The 21,160-nt window shown below is 40.9% G+C and overlaps 1 protein-coding gene across 1 annotated transcript; it reads right to left on the bottom strand.

Moving 5' to 3' along the window:
* Positions 1-14,630: 14,630 nt before the first annotated feature.
* On the bottom strand, positions 14,631-20,481 carry LOC311147052 (methyl-CpG-binding domain protein 3-like). The gene is made up of 7 exons (XM_084183663.1): positions 20,324-20,481; positions 18,326-18,488; positions 18,107-18,244; positions 17,274-17,364; positions 16,990-17,167; positions 16,151-16,309; positions 14,631-15,949 (listed from the first exon to the last, which is right to left on the bottom strand). The coding sequence occupies exons 1-6, from the start codon at positions 20,335-20,337 to the stop codon at positions 16,156-16,158; spliced, it is 738 nt and encodes a 245-aa protein (XP_084039789.1). The 5' UTR covers positions 20,338-20,481; the 3' UTR covers positions 14,631-15,949; positions 16,151-16,155.
* Between the last annotated feature and the right edge of the window lie 679 nt (positions 20,482-21,160).

Genomic DNA, 21,160 nt, shown 5'->3' with positions numbered 1-21,160 from the left:
TCTGGGAAACCAGGCCTGCTATTCATAGCAGACTTTGAAAAGGTATTAGTTAAAGTACGACTGAGGTTTATATATAAATGTCTGGAGCATTTCAATTTTGGAGAATCTCTTATAAAATGGGTTAAAATCATGTATAGTAACCCTAGGTGTAAAATAGTATATAATGGCTATTTCTCAGAAAGTTTTAAACTGTCAAGAGGAGTGAAACAAGGTTGTCCACTATCGGCATATCTATTTATTATGGCTATCGAGATGTTAGCTATTAAAATCAGATCCAACAATAACATTAAGGGATTAGAAATCCAGAGCTTAAAAACAAAGGTGTCATTGTACGCTGATGATTCATGTTTTCTTTTAAATCCACAACTTGAATCCCTCCACAGCCTCATAGAGGATCTAGATACATTTTCTAACCTCTCTGGATTACAACCAAATTATGATAAATGTACTATATTACGTATTGGATCACTAAAAAATAAATGTTTTACATTACCATGTAGTTTACCAATAAATTGGTCTGATGGTGATGTGGATATACTCGGAATACATGGAAGAAAAACAAAAGACCTGTCAATCTCCCTCGGCCTGGGGCTCCATGCAAGATGTCACCTTGTGGAGTTGCAATGATCATGAGAACAGTGAGGAATCAGCCCAGAACTACACGGGAGGATCTTGTCAATGATCTCAAGGCAGCTGGGACCATAGTCACCAAGAAAACAATTGGTAACACACTACGCCGTGAAGGACTGAAATCCTGCAGTGCCCGCAAGGTCCCCCTGCTCAAGAAAGCACATATACAGGCCCGTCTGAAGTTTGCCAATGAACATCTGAATGATTCAGAGGAGAACTGGGTGAAAGTGTTGTGGTCAGATGAGACCAAAATGGAGCTCTTTGGCATCAACTCAACTCGCGGTGTTTGGAGGAGGAGGAATGCTGCCTATGACCCCAAGAACACCATCCCCACCGTCAAACATGGAGGTGGAAACATTATGCTTTGGGGGTGTTTTTCTGCTAAGGGGACAGGACAACTTCACCGCATCAAAGGGACGATGGACGGGGCCATGTACCGTCAAATCTTGGGTGAGAACCTCCTTCCCTCAGCCAGGGCATTGAAAATGGGTCGTGGATGGGTATTCCAGCATGACAATGACCCAAAACACATGGCCAATGCAACAAAGGAGTGGCTCAAGAATAAGCACATTAAGGTCCTGGAGTGGCCTAGCCAGTCTCCAGACCTTAATCCCATAGAAAATCTGTGGAGGGAGCTGAAGGTTCGAGTTGCCAAACGTCAGGCTCGGAACCTTAATGACTTGGAGAAGATCTGCAAAGAGGAGTGGGACAAAATCCTTCCTGAGATGTGTGCAAACCTGGTGGCCAACTACAAGAAACGTCTGACCTCTGTGATTGCCAAGGGTTTTGCCACCAAGTACTAAGTCATGTTTTGCAGAGGGGTCAAATACTTCAGTGGGCAAACGTACAAAATCAGCAGGGGATCAAATACTTTTTTCCCTCACTGTATATATTGTTGGGATTTGTTTTCTAATAATTGGATTGAAGTGATGAATAGCTTAGAAGGAATGCATTAATGAGGAGCATAGGTTTGAACTATACTGATATAAATTGTTTCACATAACAGGCTGTGATTCATGTGAGGAACGTTAGGGGCTAGGATGAGATAAGACTTGTATTTCTCACAGATACGAACACTGCTTCTTTGTTGTCTGTGAAACCGTCCTTGAACGTAGGTACATAGAGTACAGATTGGAAGGGTGTCTTTTGGGTGCTGACTCCACAGGTTGTTATGATAAACTTATGCCTGGCAACAGTGTGCAACAAATGGAGCGCCGAGGGGTTGGGACCAACCCGTGCGCCAACGGATTGGCTGAGTAAAGTCTAAACCACACTCAGTCCTTTACTCTGATTGGCCAACAGAAGAGGTGGGAACTCTCTGTCAGAGTATTTGAGAAAGAACCTGTAAACAATGGTTTAGTTCTCTGAGTGCCCTGCGTGGTATTTCAGCGGACCCGTATATACGAACCTTCATACTTATCATACATACATTTTGCATATAATAAATTTAGCTTGGAATGAATATCTCTTGATTATGTTTTCTATTATTCCAATACCAGATTTGAATTACGCAATTTCTAACAATTGGTGACCCCGACGTGATCTGGTAGCGGAACTTTGCTGGAATTCACCCAGCCTATTGAACATCACTGTCGTTGAACTGTGTGTTTCACAAAGTGCCCGGGCTTCTAAAAACACTAGTAAGCAGACACCTATTGTTTATATAACTAAAGTTCTGCATATTGGCTTTATCCAAATTAATTTTGTGAAGCACCTGTTTGGTGTAAGTGAACCCTATTGTACTATAAATAACGATTACAGTATACTACATCCATTTCATAAAAGGCTATGCAAATGTTTGATAATTGTGATGGTTAAACCCATGGGAGTGCAAACTATGACTAGAGGTTCATAGGTGGCACTTTAAAGCGAGTAAACAGTGTGACCTATGGTTAGAGGGTGTGACTCCCATAGGAGGTATTTTAAATAAACAGTGTGACCTATGGTTAGAGGGTGTGACTCCCATAGGAGGTATTTTAAATAAACAGTGTGACCTATGGTTAGAGGGTGTGACTCCCATAGGATGTATTTTAAATAAACAGTGTGACCTATGGTTAGAGGGTGTGACTCCCATAGGATGTGTTTTAAATAAATGGTGTGACCTATGGTTAGAGGGTGTGACTCCCATAGGAGGTGTTTTAAATAAGTAGTGAACTATGGTTAGAGGGTGTGACTCCCATAGGATGTGTTTTAAATAAATGGTGTGACCTATGGTTAGAGGGTGTGACTCCCATAGGAGGTGTTTTAAATAAGTAGTGAACTATGGTTAGAGGGGTCTGACTCCCATAGGATGTATTTTAAATAAATGGTGTGACCTATGGTTAGAGGGTGTGACTCCCATAGGAGGTGTTTTAAATAAGTAGTGAACTATGGTTAGAGGGGTCTGACTCCCATAGAAGATATTCTACACAAGTGGTGTGACAGTACGGTTTATGACTTAAAAATCATAGGAAGCATGATAAAAGGTTAGACAGTGAGAGTGTGGTCGTATGAATGAGAGTGTGAATGATAAACCAGTATACCTTGATAGAAAACTAATTGGGAATCAAAGACGTCTGTGCCTGTCCAAACTGTATAATTTGGGGATAACTGTTGGGTTTGTGGTTGCTTAAACCATATAACCCGTTAATAACAATTAGGAACATAAAGCTAAAGTGATGAATTGTGTGACTGAACTGAAACGTTTGAGCTGATATGATTGAACTGTGGCGTTTGGTGTTAGACATAGCATAATACTGGTTTTAGGTGCTTGGGTTGAGGCTTTTTTGTTGATTATTTGATGTAGCGTTTGATGTTTGACCCTGCAAAATACTGGTTAAACAATTAGACTGAAATAATTCGGTTTATCATTGAAATATAAATATGTACCAACTTTAACTAATTAGGTGGGAATGATTTGATTTAAATAAATAGACTAAAGTACTTTAAATAACGGCAGAATATTGGGAACACTAAAACGAAAAACAGCTCTTCAAAAGAGCCTACTCCCACCGAACACTGGAGAGAGAGTTGCGAGGGGAGGGGCTGGAGAGAGCGAAAGTGTGGCTTTTGGAGCCAGGAAAGACTGGGAGTTGGCTGGGAACACCACGGGGTGATTATTTGAGAGGTGCCTGTGGGTTTCTGACGAGGGATATACTAAACTTGCTCACCCGAACGTAGACGTACGTCATGGGTGGGAAAGTAGAGAATATTTACATTTGCATTTTTGGTAATTTGGCAGACGCTCTTGTCCAGAGCGACTTGCAGGAGCGATTGGGGTTGAGTGCCTTGCTCGAGGGCACATCGGCAGATTTTTCGCCTGGTCGGCTCGGGGATTGGAACCGGCGACCTCTCGGTTGTTGGCGCGGCGCTACTGATCACTAAGCTGCCTGCCGCCCCATATGAGTTTAAGGTTGTGGCGTTGTTTGATCATGTGATAAGGTTTAATGGGTAATCGGACCATAACTAATGTGGTTATGGAAGTAATGTATCAATAGTGGAGAACCAATAGGGGGCTCCATTGAACTATTATGGTTTATTTGGCATTTCGGTGGCATGAGGCGAAGTCAACGGCTGGTGTGGGTGGTGACCGGATGCTACTGAGTATTTAGTTTGGTAATGTTGAATGGACTATTTGTAGCGTGTTTTGGGGTTAAATAGAAAAACTAACTTATTCAATAGGGAATGGGTGAAGGGAGAGAGAGTTTTTTGCTGAGGTGAAAGCTACTGCGATTTTCATTTGGTGACGTCACTTGCTCTATGAACTGGGAGTAGTTACTTTGAGAGCATCGCAGATGGTGTGGAGTGCCTGGCGATATATGTAGAGGGTTCCTGGTTCGAAAACAGGTAGGGACAGTAGACAAAGCTTTCGCAGTGGGGCTATATACCTAGATTACTATGTGGATTGAGAAATGTGAAAGGTTGAATTAGATAGTTTAAATAGAAGTATTCTAGAAAGGTCTATGAAAATATGTTATAAGGTTACCATGCGCTTTCCCCGAAGGAGCAAGGGGAGGGTGAGAGACAGTACAGTTCAGATGGTAGGAACATCATTAAATGTATGCTTATCAACGATAGCAAGTATTTGTTTTATTAATTAGGGCATAATCAGAGAGAACAGTTAAATAAATTGAATAGCGAACTGAAATGGGTTAGCGGGAAAAAATAGATTTTTGGTACATTTTAGAACGATAATGTATTTTGGTTACGTGGATGCAAGTGACATTGGCTGTTGTGATGGGGGAATAGCGCCAGCCTGTGGTGGGTTCTGGAATTGTTACATAAAACAAACTTATATTTTAAACTAAAGTGATGGAGTAGGCTACAATTATAACATTATCAGAAAAAAGGCACAATTTAATGTGAAATAGTTATTACAATTATTATCATTGATCCAGTAATGATATAAGGATAGTAAAGGAAGGCAGGGGATTTAATCTCATTTAGGGAAGTTATATTAGGAAGAAAATACCATTAAATGAGGGAACATTTGATGTAACCGTGATTGTATTGGCTAAAAACTCAAATATGACATTTACAGGGGGGACAGGAACAATAGAAGGGGAGACAGATTTTCCTAGGGGGTTGAACAAATAATTGATAATGGATCATTTGAGATGAGATCACATGTAGCAGAGTTAGGGTAATCAATTAAATAATAATTGTATACTCGAGGAATTTTGAGTGGTTTTATGGATTAGTTATGAGGAATTAGATTGATACAAACAATTATTGATGGGTTAAGACTGGGGATATCTGTATCATGTTTTGTGTGTACTACCATCTTTAGATTATAACCAGGAGAAAGAGATTAGCTCATCTCAGTTAGGCAGTATTTAGGTCATAAAAGTGAGCTACCAAATTAACTGAGGCCTGGCTATTTGTGGTTGTTATTTTTCAAATTGGGTTTTTCAAACAAAAAACAAACACACCTAGTATGATGTTTATAAAGCCTTGTTGTTTCAATTTTGGGGGGTTTTCAGCAGGTCAAGGGTGATAGGTCTTAGAGGAGCACACACAGTGAATTGTTGGGTATACTATGGGATGGAACAGTTCATTGAATAATTTCAATTGCCTCTGAACTCTGTTTTAACCTTCTGGTGTTAATTAATCATCCACACTAGTAAATTCTAAAGGCATGAGAGGAGGACTTTAAAGATAGTTTATTTTACTAAGTTGAGGGTAATTTATAATATTGTGAAAATTGTGAAGAAGATTATAATTTGGTATGGATGGTATGGTAGGAGATGGTAGGATTAAATAATAAATATATACGAAGGAGAGGACAAAATAAAATAAAAAAAGGATTAGAAATTGAGAGCTGAACATGTATGTGTGATGATAGTTTATTAACCACACCTGTATGTCAGAGGTTTTGTGCCCCACAGGTGAACTAAAGGAGAAGGTGACCCACTCTATCTAACCAGGAGACTGAAGCAGGCCTGGCGGGAAGGGCTCTACCAAGTACTGCCTTTGCCAGCATAATAGCTTAGAGATCCATCTGGGTGCATGTCACTCACTGCAAAAAGGTAAACCCAGCTACACCTGACGAACAAACACAGAGTTAGGAGAAAGAACCGATCACCACTAGGGCTCGGGGGTTGGCTCCTTAACGAAGATTCCCTTACCCTGTCTGATCATCCCTGTGTGAGTTCGATAGAAGGTGAAGCAATGGGTTGGCCTCTGGCGTCTGACATGTTCTCAGGGCGAGGGTGGGGATTCACAGGTCTCCCGACGGTAGGTAGCTGTCTGATTGTGGGGGCCATATTCCTAACACACACAGACCCTCCTGATCAGCCAGATGTAGTAGTTAACCTAACACAAGTTGATAAGGCATAGGAGACAGCTAGACGTAGGGAAAGGGGAAGTACTAGGGACTTTAGGGAAGGACATCCCCATATGTATGTCACCATGTACATCCTGGGACTATGTAGTTGCTTATACCAAGCGGGGGGGGGGGGGGGGGGGGGGGATATGTCAATCTCCATACACAGTTTAGGGACAGGTGTAGTATTGTGAAAGTAGGGAATTATCAGAAATGGCAGTGCGACCCATATAAGGGTAGGTACTGTCTGAAAGTCTGAATTATGCTAAAACAGATTACAGACCTGACAAGTGAGATATCCTCTTCAACTGGGGCACCCTATAGAGTAAACCTCTCTGAGGGAGGTAGTGAGACAGTGCAAACTATAGACCTGAAGGAAGTAGTACAGATGGAGACGGAGTAAATAGATTTTAACCTGTGGTTGGAATGGATTCAGTATACGATCTAAAGAGGACTGTTATGCCTGTAGGACAGCCAAACCAAGGTTAACAACTACTCCGTTCCCCTTGACAGGCTTTGACTCTCTGTCAGGTTTATCCTCCATGCAAGCCACCTGGGAATGTGGTGAAAGAGTCTTATGGTAACTTGCACTATCTGTTTCCCCCGATAACAAAGTCATCCCGACCTGGGTTGCCTCCATTTGAAGTCACAGGGGATTCTTATTGTTTTTCTAGGACTAATAAGATAGGATACAGGGTAAGGCATCTTAGCTCCTGCTCCCACACAGAGAATGTCACAACTAAAAGAGACCATGACTAATCTCTCCTCTTTGTTGCAGCCAGAGGATTTTAGGAACCAAAACCAGGCCCGTGCTGACATCTGATGGTTGTGTGGTGATAACTGATTGTGAACTCACCTACATACGCGAACAATCAAACGTGTCAGAACTGGTGAGTTGTCACGTAGAAAGTAGGACCTCCTCCTGGGATCCTTTGATGAAAGGATATATATATTGATGGGATAGGAGAACCTCGAGGGGTTCCAGAACAATTCAAAGCTAGGAATCAGATCGCAGCTGGGTTTGAATCAAGTATTTTCTGGTGGTCAACAATTAATAAAAACGTAGATTGGATAAATTATAAAGATTTATAAACCACACTCGTGATGCAATAAAGGGATTAGCTGAGCAGACAGCGGCAACTAGCTTAATGACATGGCAGAATAGAATAGCTTTAGATATGCTTTTGGCTGAGCGGGACAGGGTTTGTGTTCTGTTTGGATCTATGTGCTGTACTTTCATCCCCAAACAATACAGCACCGGACGGGTCCGTGACCAAAGCGCTTGAGGGACTCACCACGCTGGCGAACGAACTGGTTGAGAACTCTGGTATTGATAGCTCCATAAACGGTTGGTTTGATAACATATTTGGTAAATGGAAAACTATTGTTGTAACTATTCTGGGTGAAGCTATAGCTTCTATGGGTATACTTGTTCTTTGTGGATGTTGTCTTATTCCCTGTGTCTGAGGGTTGGTGAGAAAAGGAGATGGAGAAGGTGGTTTCCAAACAGATGGTGAGATACGGCCCAATCCCGGACTCCCACCTAAGGAATGAAGGATATGACCTACCAGACTTGGAGGAGTGACACCCTAGAGGGTGTCTAAAGGGGGCAAAAATGTACTTCCCTGTTGGTGTTTTATGTTTTAATAATCTTATGTTTTGTGTTCTATTAATCCTGTGTTTTATGCTTTATTAATCAAGTTAACCATTGGGAATGTTTGTCTTTCCTTATGTGAAGGTTTGAAGTGCCTGGGTGACTTGTAGCCAACCGTTTGCAAGTTGGGTGTAGATGGAAGGACTGAAGGCCTTTTATTATCAAATTGTCTATTAATAAAAGTGTGATTCTTTTTGTTTGTATTGTATTTTAATGAGTGACACCCTAGAGGGTGTCAAAAGGGGGATTGTTGGGATTTGTTTTCTAATAATTGGATTGAAGTGATGAATAGCTTAGAAGGAATGCATTAATGAGGAGCATAGGTTTGAACTATACTGATATAAATTGTTTCACATAACAGGCTGTGATTCATGTGAGGAACGTTAGGGGCTAGGATGAGATAAGACTTGTATTTCTCACAGATACGAACACTGCTTCTTTGTTGTTTGTGAAACCGTCCTTGAACGTAGGTACATAGAGTACAGATTGGAAGGGTGTCTTTTGGGTGCTGACTCCACAGGTTGTTATGATAAACTTATGCCTGGCAACAGTGTGCAACAAATGGAGCGCCGAGGGGTTGGGACCAACCCGTGCGCCAACGGATTGGCCGAGTAAAGTCTAAACCACACTCAGTCCTTTACTCTGATTGGCCAACAGAAGAGGTGGGAACTCTCTGTCAGAGTATTTGAGAAAGAACCTGTAAACAATGGTTTAGTTCTCTGAGTGCCCTGCGTGGTATTTCAGCGGACCCGTATATACGAACCTTCATACTTATCATACATACATTTTGCATATAATAAATTTAGCTTGGAATTCCAATACCAGATTTGAATTACGCAATTTCTAACAATATATTTGCAAGAAAAAAAAACATATGGGGGATTGGAAGTGATGCAGACAATTACATTGATGGAAGTTACAATCTATCTGCAATATTCAAGCTGATCTACCCCCCCCCCCCCCCAAAAAAAAAAAAAGTAGATGACCCCCTAGCTAGATAGAAAATGGTTGTTGAAAAATGGTTGTACATAGCTAAATCCATCCAGTTATCTAATAGAAGTTAACTGCTTAACGTTACCCTGAATTGTGAATTTCTCTGCCCCCTACGAATGTTGTGCCTCTTGTCGAGATCAGTGGTGCCTTCATAGTACTTCGCCTGGTTGGAAAGCTGAAATAAAATCTCCTCAAGGGATGCCATTGAAGTGCAAGCTACATACAAACAGAAAGCTACAATAACAGTTAATGTAACTAGCTAACGTTAGCTTAATAAAACTGTTTGGCTAGGTGACTTGGCAGGCTGAGGTAAATAAGTACAGCAATGCCAATCTAAAAACAGCTTAAATTATTTATTACTATTTAACAATATTTTATTATATAAAGACAAATATATGGTAAAGAAAGAGTGTTTTCTTTCCAGTCTTTTCGGTCCTCTGAAGCCATAGGTAACAGCGTCCTTGGAGAGCAATTCTGAGGTAATAACTTTGCGCGGACTGAGCAAGCGCTTAGAACTGCTCGCGTCCTCCTCCCTCTTCTTCCTCTTCCTCTTCTTCTTCTTCTTCTTCTTCTTCTTCTTCTTCTTCTTCTTCTTCTTCGGTATATTGGCGATCACACAATTTAATGTGCATCCCGCCACCTACTATGCGGGATGAAAACTGAACTACCAAAAAACGACCAAAAAATAAATAAATAAAACAACTTTTTTGTTAAAAATAAATAAATAAAACAGATCTGATCCCTACACAGGCTCAAGGAGAACCTGGGAGGGCGGGTCTTCCGGCGCCAGTACCCCTTGCAAGTCTTCCGATGTAAAATCCTAAAGTCCCAAAAACTTTTCTGCTACAGCCACAATAATGTCTAGTTTCTTCAACTTCTTTGAGACTTGTACTGTACAGTTTATAACTGTGGCAATGAACGCAACAAATCCACCTTTTTAACACACAGCGTATCTTTTGTATGCCAGCCAACATTTACTACAGGCTGTGGTGTATCCACTACCATCTCTTCACTAGCATCACTTGTTCTCTCAATTATTTTAATCGCAGCCGTGCTGCCCTGTTCTGAGCCAATTGCAATTTTCCTAAATCCCTCTTTGTGGCACCTGATCACACGACTGAACAGCAGTCCAGGACCTGCCTTGTTGACAGTGCTGTTAAGAATGCAACACAGCGCTTTATTATAGACAGACTTCTCCCCATCCTAGCTACTGTTGTATCAATATGTTTTGACCATGACAGTTTACAATCCAGGGTTACTCCAAGCAGTTTAGTCTCCTCAACTTGCTCAATTTCCACATTATTCATTACAAGACTTAGTTGAGGTTTAGGATTTAGTAAATGATTTGTCCCAAATTTACATTTGACATTTACATTTTAGTCATTTAGCAGACGCTCTTATCCAGAGCGACTTACAGTTAGTGAGTGCATACATTTTTTTTATGACTAATTTATTCCTTGCCACCTATTCTGAAACTAACTGCAGCTCTTTGTTAAGTGTTGCTGTCATTTCAGTCGCTGTGGTAGCTGACCCATCCTTTTTACGCTGCTGCTACTCTGTTAAGTATTTATGCATAGTCACTTTAACTCTACCCACATGTACATATTACCTCAACTACCTCAACTAGCCGGTGCCCCCGCACATTGACTATGCAACGGTACCCCCCTGTATATATAGCCTCCCTATTGTTACTTTATTTTACTGTATATATAGCCTCCCTACTGTCACTTTATTTTACTTCTGCTCTTTTTTTCTCAACACTTTTTTGTTGTTGTTTTATTCTTACTTTTTTGTTTAAAATAAATGCACTGTTGGTTAAGGGCTGTAAGTAAGCATTTCACTGTAATGTCTGCACCTGTTGTATTCGGCGCATGTGACCAATAAAATTTGATTTGATTTGATTTGATTTGATTTGACGTGTATATTGTTGAGTCATCCGCATTCATGGACACACTGGCTTTACTCAAAGCCAGTGGCAGGTCGCTAGTAAAGATTGAAAAAAGTAAGGGGCCTAGACAGCTGCCCTGGGGAATTCCTGATTCTACCTGGATTTTGTTGGAGAGGCTTCCATTAAAGAACACCCTCTGTGTTCTGTTAGACAGGTAACTCTTTATCCACAATATAGCAGGGGGTGTAAAGCCATAACACATAAGTTTTTCCAGCAACAGACTTTGTTTCATCAGATCAGAGGACATTTCTCCAAAAAGTACGATCTTTGTCCCCATGTGCAGTTGCAAACCATAGTCTGGCTTTTTTATGGCGGTTTTGGAGCAGTGGCTTCTTCCTTGCTGAGCGGCCTTTCAGGTTATGTCGATATAGGACTCGTTTTACTGTGGATATAGATACTTTTGTACCTTATTCCTCCAGCATCTTCACAAGGTCCTTTGCTGCTGTTCTGGGATTGATTTGCACTTTTCACACCAAAGTACGTTCATCTCTAGGAGACAAAACGCGTCTCCTTCCTGAGCGGTATGACGGCTGCGTGGTCCCATGGTGTTTATACTTGCATACTATTGTTTGTACAGATGAACGTGGTACCTTCAGGTATTTGGAAATTGCTCCCAAGGATGAACTAGAGTTGTGGAGGTCTACAATTATCTTTATTAAGGCCTTATTGTTATTATAAACTGGTTACCAACGTAATTAGAACAGTAAAAAGTAATGTTTTGTCATACCTGTGGTATATGTTCTGATATGCCACGGCTTTCAGCCAATCAGCAGTTGGACAGAGGATCTCGAAAACTCTGAGGAAGAAAAACTAATGTTAGGCTATTTTCTGGCAATTGTGCTGTTATTATGTGCCAGATGTTAAGATTACAAACCGTTATAAATGGCCCATTTGCGAGATTGACTTGTCATTTCAATAGGCATAGGCTACAGACTAAAATCTGGGTTTATGTTTGTAATTACATTTTGCCATAGTTTGCTTAGCTAAAGGCAGGTAGCCTATAGCCCCTGATAGGCCTACATCTAATTTCAGATAGTCTACAGTAGCCTAGACAAGATGTAGGCAAGATGTAAACTGAACGATTTAGCAGAATGCTTAGTTCAAATTAACAGACTAATTTCAATCAACATGAATAACGAGGCGATTTCGCAATAAGAAGTGCTTGTGTTTCCCAATAGCCTGCTGGAATAGGCTACTGAGGATGGGGTTATAATTTCAATCACTGAATTAAATATTAATAATATCAACTATGAACTGAATATGCTTGTCAACAACAGCCAGTGTTTATTTAAAAAAAATCTGTTTTACCTGTAGCCTAATCTGACTACGGTTACCGTCAATCTAATGCGTTCATAATAACACAAGGCTACAACAACAATAAACTGAAGTCATAGGCTATGAAATTGTTTTGCCAGCTCCAGGTAGGCTACACAAGTGGCACAAAACGATTTGCAATGACTCCGGTGATATCGTCATTTCAACATATTTATAATATCAAATGGTAGCCTACAATGGTATATACATGAATCGGCTACTTGATGGCCAACAGAGGCAAATGTATAATTCTCCACATGTAGCCTAATGTCAGTTTCATTGAGGACTTTTCCCTCATAAAAATAACCACCTGTTCCATAACTTCCATTTCAAATTTCCACTCAGGCAGCCCCAGAGACCCAAGAACTGAGCATGCATAAAGCACTTCACTTGATACCGTTTTCTTTAAGCAGTCAATATTGCAGTTTAAACCACCTCCTAGTGAATTTATGTAATGCGCTAAAATGCGCCCAAAGTCGTTTTCCAGTGCTTTGTCCCCATTATTTCTTGATGTTCTATAGTATTAATATGTTTTATTGAAAAAGGGTTGGAAATAGTTGTCTCCATAATGACAATCGAAATAGCAGTGGGACACTATTTGGCATGAAAGCCCCCTCCTCTTGACAGTGTAGAGAAAAATGTTCCTTTTTAGAGTTAATTTCCTAAAATTCTACACATTTTGCCATGGGGTGTAGAGAAAATGTTGTTTAAAGCAAGTTTGCTGCAATTCTCCTTCTATTTTGCCATTGGGCAGAGATTTAACAATTGTATAACTACACAGAACAAAAATATAAATGCAACATGTAAAGTGTTGGCCCCATGTTTCATGAGCTGAAATAAAAGATCCCAGAAATGTTCCATATGCCCCAAAAGCTTATTTCTCTCAAATATTGTTCACACATTTGTTTACATCCCTGTTAGTGAGCATTTCTCCTTTGCCAAGGTCATCCATCCACCTGACAGGTGTGGCATATCAAGAAGTTTATTAAACAGAATTATCATTACACAGGTGCACCTTGTGCTGGGGACAATAAAAGGCCACTTTAAAATGTGCAATTTTGTCACACAACACAATGCCACAGATGTCTCAAGTTTTGAGGGAGCGTGCAATTGGCATGCTGAGGAATATTTCTGTCTGTAATAAAGCCCTTTTGTGGGGAAAAACCCATTCTGATTGGCTGGGCCTGGCTCCCCAGTGGGTGGACCTGGCTGCCAAGTGGGTGGGCCTATGCCCTCCAAGGCCCACTCATGGCTGCACCCCTGCCCAGTCATGTGAAATCCATAGATTAGGGCCTAATGAATTTATTTCCATTGACTGATTTCCTTATATGAACTGTATCTCAGTAAAATCATTGAAATTGTTGCATTTATAGAAATAGAGTTGGAATAGATTCAATAAAGACAGGAATGGGTCATCGCCATAGACATCACATACAGTGCATTCAGAAAGTATTCAGACCCCTTCACTTTTTCCACATTTCTGTTACGCGACAGCCTTTTTAAGGTATCTGTGAACAATAGATGCATATCTGTATTCCCAGTTATGTGAAATCCATAGATAAGGGCCTAATGAATTTCTTTAAATTGGCTGATTTCCTTAAATGAACTGTAACTCAGTAAAATCTTTGAAATTGTTGCATGTTGCGTTCATATTTTTGGTCAGCATAATTTCATGCAATTCTACTCATTTTGCCATGGGGCAGAGAGATGTTTGCAGTTTTTAATATGAATGACTAACCACGATTAATAAAAGTTTACATAGCTGGCTAGACTAATTTACCTATCTTAAAAATGTTAGATGACTTGGGCTAACTGAGTGACTGTCAGTGACCGACAAGAGAAAAACAGTTGATGCACAACCGAATTTCACCTTCTGTATTCTACTATTCTAACTTTTAACAGTAAGTTGAGACCCCTACTGAGTTCCTAAATAAAAAACATGTTTTTTTGTTTTGTTTATGGAAATTGAGCCACGGGCCTACAAAAAGGGGGCCGCCAGTTGCCCATCCCTGACTTAGGGACTCGCTAGGTGGCCTAAAAAAACAGACAAGTCTAGTGATGAGTCTTCTCCAGGTTGTCTGCTGCGCTCACAAACCAAGCATCTAAAACCTTCAAACTCAACTGTGGACCTCAAAGCCAGTTCCACTGCTTTTTAAAATTGTTCCCCTCTAATAACAGACTGATTTAGACCTGGGACACCAGGTGGGCGCAATTAATTATCAGGTAGAACAGCAATCCAACAGGGTAAGAGTTGAATACCCCTGGTCTAAAAGAACACACTACACAAATTACAAAAGAGTTTGCATTTATTTTAGTTATAGGAAAAAAATAATCATCCAGAATGAATTGCTTGATGTTTGACCTCAAATTACAAGAGAAAATGGTAACAAATCCCTCTATGGAAACAAAGGTTTTTAACCATAAAGCATAATTTGAACAATAACATCTCATGGGGGGATCATTCTGACAGTGAATGATCTTCCCATTCATAACTCAAATCAAGAACAAGTTTAGGGGAAAATGTCAGCACTTAAAACCTATTAAAACAACCAATGTTAAATAACTATGGAATAATTGTGACTTGCCACACAGCAACGTTTTAAACAACAAAAAATACAAAATCCCAAATAGGCAACTATTTCAGAGTAGCCGTCTACGTCAGCCGTCGCACCTATTGACAGTTCATCAATGTAACATGAAAGCAAATACATCTAGAAAGATGAGACCAGACAAAATTAGCACCATTTTGAACTTATAGGAGAGTTTGAGTCATGAGAGCCTGTTCAACCTCTGTGCAGAGAGCACCACTCCTCATGACCGTCCAGAAGACAGTATGGAGAACACAGAACCCAATTATTTGTTAGGGATAACAAGAGCCATAGGATATATCCTATAACCTATATCAGATCATATGATGCATGCTTATCTATGACTGATTTCTGACACATTAGGTTGTCTTTTGCAAAGTCCGCTTTGAGCCTCCAACCGTCATCTTACAGCATGTGGTCCCTTGCCCAATCTGCACCCCTCGAACCACCCACTAATTCTCCACTTGGGCAAAGGATACTGAGTGGTAGCAGAGCAACACAAGACAGAGACAGATGGAACCGTTCAAATGGAATGGGCCGAGTGGTGCCCCACAAACACACACTCTCCCCCTCCCAAAAACACACACTCTTTTCCCTCTCCTCTCTCGTGTAGACACATGCACGCAGACAAACGTGCACAGACAAACACATATTAACTCTGTGTTTTAACCTTAAACTTGTGTTCACAAGAGGGCAAGACTATATTGCCTAAAGCACCATACATACTTCTCCACATTCCATACAATTAGAGGGTAAACATTTGTGAATTGAATTGAACTCTGAACGTCAAAGCCTTGTCCAAGGGCTTAAAAACATATTTCAAAATTGCATTTAAATTGGTCAAAACTATATTTAGATTGAATTGTTGTTGACAGTCTTCCAGACAGACAGACGTAGACGAGAGAGGGTCCTTCATGTTGACAGATGCTAGTCAGATCCTGGTGAATGTCCTGTATGTGTATGGGTGTGTATGGGTAGAATACTGTGTTCAAGGCAGCTCTCTGTAGCATTCACCAACCCTGTAGGAGAGAGAAAAATCAATAGGTTTTTCATCTGTAGCATGTTACTACCGGTAATGACAGAATTACGTAAACGTTTAAACCCGTTATCTCGCTACATAAAGTATTACTAACAAACCCACACAACAGAACCTAGACCATTTCTTAAAGACAAAGTAACCTCTATCTATTTCATTTCTACATTATACTGCTCTGCTGTACCTCTGCTATACGTCCTCCTTGTCATCCTGCTCGGCTTGTTCCTCCTTCAGAGCGTCTGTGTCTGCCTCGTTGGTGGAGGCCTCTATGTGAGCCAACATGTCCGCCATCAGCGCTTCCTCCAACCTCCTCCTCACACTGTGGACCAGGTCCTCTTGCTTCCTACATATACCACAGAGGGAGAGAGAGGAGAGGGGTTAGGGAGCAATGGATGGATGACAGTCCTCGTGGCTTAAAGGGATAGTTAAACCAAATTACAAAATGACATATTGGTTTCCTTACCCTGTAAGCAGTATATGGACAAGGTATGACAGCAATCCAATGCTTTGGTTTAGTTTGCCGGGCACTGTTTCCACATGCTAACGTTTTAGCATTAGTGGCACAAATCCCAGTCATGGGACCGATATTAGCATTTTTTGCACACTATGTCCAAATTAGCAGAAAGAATCTCAAATTGATTGTGAAGCTTAACATATTTGAACATGACGTGTGGCACATTTTTCACACATCATGTTAAAATCATCTATAAGTGACTATGTTGAGCTTCACAATCAATTTTAGATTATTTCAGATGATTTGGACATGATGCGCAAAAAATGCTAATATCGGTCCCATAGCTGGGATTTGTGCCACTAATGCTATAACGTTAGCATGTGGAAACAGTGCCAGGCATACTAAACCAAAGCATGGATTGCTGTCATACCTTGTCTATTGACTGCTTACAGGGTAAGGAAACCAATGTGTCATTTTGTAATTTGGGTGAACTATCCCTTTAACAACAAGGCCCCACTGTAGCTGGGTGGTGTTGAGCCACACCACAGGGTAATGTATGTGTACTCTACCTGATGTCGTCATCAGTAACCATGAAGGCCTTGCAGAGTGGCTGGGTGGTGTTGAGCCACACACCAGGGTTCTTCTCCACGGCTGCAGTCAGCTGACCAGTGACGGGTGTGGGGCTGGTGTGCAGGGCGCTGGCAATGGCAGAGAGCAGGGTCTTGTCTGAACACACAGGCCCAACACCTGGGGGGAGATTCACAGGGTCAGATATAAAAAACACACACATAAAATCCCAAAACACTGGTTTTATGTGTATGAGTCTCAAGTACTCTCTGCCGTGTGTACTTACCCTGTAGGCCCTTGGGAAGGTCCATGGTCTTGACCAGCTCCTCTGCGATGTCAAACGCACTCAGACCACTCAGTTTCCTCTCCCAAAACAGCTGAGGACAAACACACAGTGTGTAAACAACAGCTATCCATATAACTTTAAACGCATCACATAATGATGTGCTTCATAATTCATGGAAATTCATGTTTTTATTGCTGCCACCCAGAACAACTCAAAATGTTTAGCCACATTACAGGAAGGATTTAACAAGCTTTGATTAAGATCAAAGGGCCCAGTACAGTCAAAAAAGTGATTTTCCTGTGTTTTATATATATTTCCACTGAACATTTTGAAAATGATGATAATGCCCTTTTAGTGTTTGAAAATACAGCCAGAAATGTCAGCCTGTTTTGGTGAGATAGAATCTTGGTCTGCCTGGTGACGTCACCAGGCGATATAAGTCAATAGACCAATAACAAAGAGTTTCAAACCTCTCGAACAGCTAGTTTTCAGGTTACATATCCCTACCATTACGCTCATCCAATTATTTATTGAGAAATTACTCTTTGGTAAGAAGCTATTTGTTTCTTTTTGACTATTTTAATTGAAAACAATCACAGTAAGGTACTTAACTGTTACACAGAATTGATTTGATATTGAGATAAACACGGCTGCATTGGACATTTAAGTAAGCTTGTTAAATCGAGCGACTCATCCAATTTGCAATAATACGTTTCCAAGGGCTAGGCCAGAGTAGATGACTTCATCTACCAACCATATGGCAGCAATTAAAGAAATAACATTACAGTATCATTACATCACAACCAATAAGCGCAGAGCATCGTTGGTCTCACCTGTCTTGGTTGGTCGACAGCCTTGTGGGGGTCTGTCTTCACTTTGTTGCTAGGGTGATTTGTCACCTTGGTGACAGGCTGTTTAAAGATGGATGCTGTCTGTCGGACTGGTAGGGTCGTGTTCAGGTCCGGCTTGACCTTCAACACAGACAGAGAAACAGGTCAGGGATCAAAGGTCAAACAGATTACACATTATCCTGGACTCAAACTCCCTCTCACCTTGATCTGATGGTTGTTGTTGTCATAGCGATGCTTGTGCCTGTTCCTGTGCAGCTTGTTCGTTAGCATCCTTCCAGCACGGGGGTCAATGGCGTGCACCTCCATGGTGTTGCCCAGGTAACGAGCTAGTTGGGGTTTGCTCAGGAATCTCTTTCCAGGGTCACTAAAGGGGCAGGAAGACAGGCCATCAGGAAAAAAACATCAGAGAGCCTCAGCCTGCAAAACAACCATAGTAGCGGGGGTGAAAGTAGATTTAATTTCTTACCGGTGTGGGACACCCAAGTGCCTGCACGCATTTTTTTTATACTACAAAAATTACAGGGTAGGCTACTCTGCTGACACTGACAAACAGATCAATAAAAACGATGTCTGATCCATATAATTGGCCTACTAAAGGGGGAGACACAAATACAATGTGACATCCATCTAACCTGGAGGAGGAAAGTATTGTCCAAAAAATAAAATATAGTAAAGTGTCACTGACACTTCTCACAGGGGATATGGCAGATGTTCTCAGCTGGTGCTCCATTAAGTTAAGAATTTTGATAACTAAAAGACGGATTGGAGTCTTTTCATTGTCATCTCTTTGGAGCAATAGCCATTTGCTTTCCAAACAGTTTGTTCGAGATATGCCTGGCTGGGTCTCTGCTTTTCACTGACAGTAGCAACTCAACAATCATCTATTTTGGTATTTGAAGTGTGCACTGCCCAAATTGCGGTCCCTTCCGACTGTATGCTATGCAATTTAAAACAATCCACTGCATAAAAAAAGTTAATGACCCTTTGTGGCCAAATCATGCTTTCTGGTGTAGAAGCCTATTTTGAATGATTTTATTCATTTCGGTATAGACAGGAGTAAGCTAATTAGGCGATATAATTTTGGCAGTTTATTTTAATTCACTTTAGGGAAAGCTTCCCCTAGACTTATGGACACGCCGGCTATGCTTTTTAATGTGGCATAAACACAACCAGTCATAATGTTTTCATCTGATTGTCAAACAATCACTTAACAAAGGCGCTGCTGTAGGCTACCCGCGCACATTCGTCCACTCACAAATTAATTTCAACATCCAAACCCCAACAGTGCACTGTGCACCCGCAATTTCATAAATGGAAAGAAATTTAATCAATGGAAAGAGACACACTTGTAACGTTAGCCTGAATTTATGCATTCACGGTTGTCCACGCACGCTTCGGTCTCGGCCACTAATCTCTGCCTTGTCCGCGAGCGTCTCCGCAACTCATCTCGGCCTTGACTAAATGTAAGCGTTCTCCTCAAACCACAACGCAATTTGGACAGTATACCACCCAGTTTCCAGTCAATTCGCAAATGTTTCATGGGGCTTACATGCAGTAATGTTAAATACTGGTGTAGTAGCCTATAGTTTTTTGGGCGTGTTTTAATTGTGATCGGCTCACGTTTTACCGGTATGGCGTACCCCAACTATTTATTTTGCCGGGACGCCGTACTGGACCGCCTTACTTTCACCCCTGCATTGTAGTAAACAATGAAAGTTAGCTAGCTACTGTCGTAGTTAACCCATAGCACCGTACCCACAATACTGCATTATAAAGTCCACATAATGTGAATCAATTTACACAAATGTAAACAAAGACTTGTAACAGATAGCTACGCTAACTCCCGATGCTAACGTTACTTGCACATTTGTTGACAAGTGTGCGGGGAGCTGACGTTTGCTAGCAAGCTAACGTTAGCAATCGACAATGACTTATCGTTTGCTATCTAATGGTTACTTATCAAATTTGACGCAATCTGTAGACACTGATCATTTAACTTTTTGGTAGACAGTTAGCTACGTGTACGATGTCTTACTTTAGTGGCTAGTTAGCGTCCCGCCTACTCCATCGAGAAACAATGTTAGCTAGCTAGAGACATGCTTTCCCTGCTGCAGACCAGCTAACATTAGCTAGCTACCGTCTTTTTACTTAGCTACTTGTCCTTCTTACAACTCATTCGAACAAGTCATACAAACCCACCTTTTCCTCTCCATGCTTCTTGTAGGTTATGATTGCTCGATTTATGTCGATTCGGGAATCTACATGGGTTTGAAAAATGTGGGTAGAATGTTTTGTTGTGGATCTGCTTTCCTTTTCGATGTCAGCTGTCCTACCCCCTTTCTCGTGTCTAGACACTCATAAAATCACTCCGCCACGTTAGACCACTGTTACATAAAGTGGACGGCAATTAATCCGCTGGTCCACAAACTAGTCCCAATTGAAGTCCTGTCTTTGTTGGGATCAGTTGAGTGTTTTAATTTTGTTTAATCTAGCTACCTTTGCTAGTCTTTTTCTCATCAGTTTAGCTGTATGTTTATACAAAATTATTTCAATTTCACACTAAACACTTTAAAACTTTTATTCAGGGTAGCCCAATTGAGACCAGGGTTGCATTCCCAATTGTGCCCCGAGTACAAACATTTTCTCACAACAGGAAGAACAATTTACATTACAATTAAAACAATAATAAAATAAATAAAATCAACCAAGCTGGATGAAATAACCCAATACTATATTTTTTCTCTCCAGAAAACAGCTATCCACCATGTCAGGTTTGCCAGAAGATACATATCCTACCGTTGCGCTTGTTTACGCTGAAGTCAGAACGCAATCATGGTTACAATAACACACTGTGGAGCCTGTGTGAGATATGGGTCGGAAAACGTACTCCAAATGTTACCTTTATCCACACTGCTCCATCGAGAAGATTGAAATATTGCTAGTTTCCCCGGAAAACAGCCGTTTTCGTACTCATGCTAGCTAGCAGTATTCACAGCAGTCATTATGGAAAACGGACCATGAAAAGCAGAGAAATGT

The sequence above is a fragment of the Coregonus lavaretus genome (genome assembly GCF_964263955.1).
Source record: "Coregonus lavaretus genome assembly, chromosome: 19".
Lineage (NCBI taxonomy): Eukaryota > Metazoa > Chordata > Actinopteri > Salmoniformes > Salmonidae > Coregonus > Coregonus lavaretus.
This window is presented reverse-complemented; position numbering and strand designations above follow the sequence as displayed.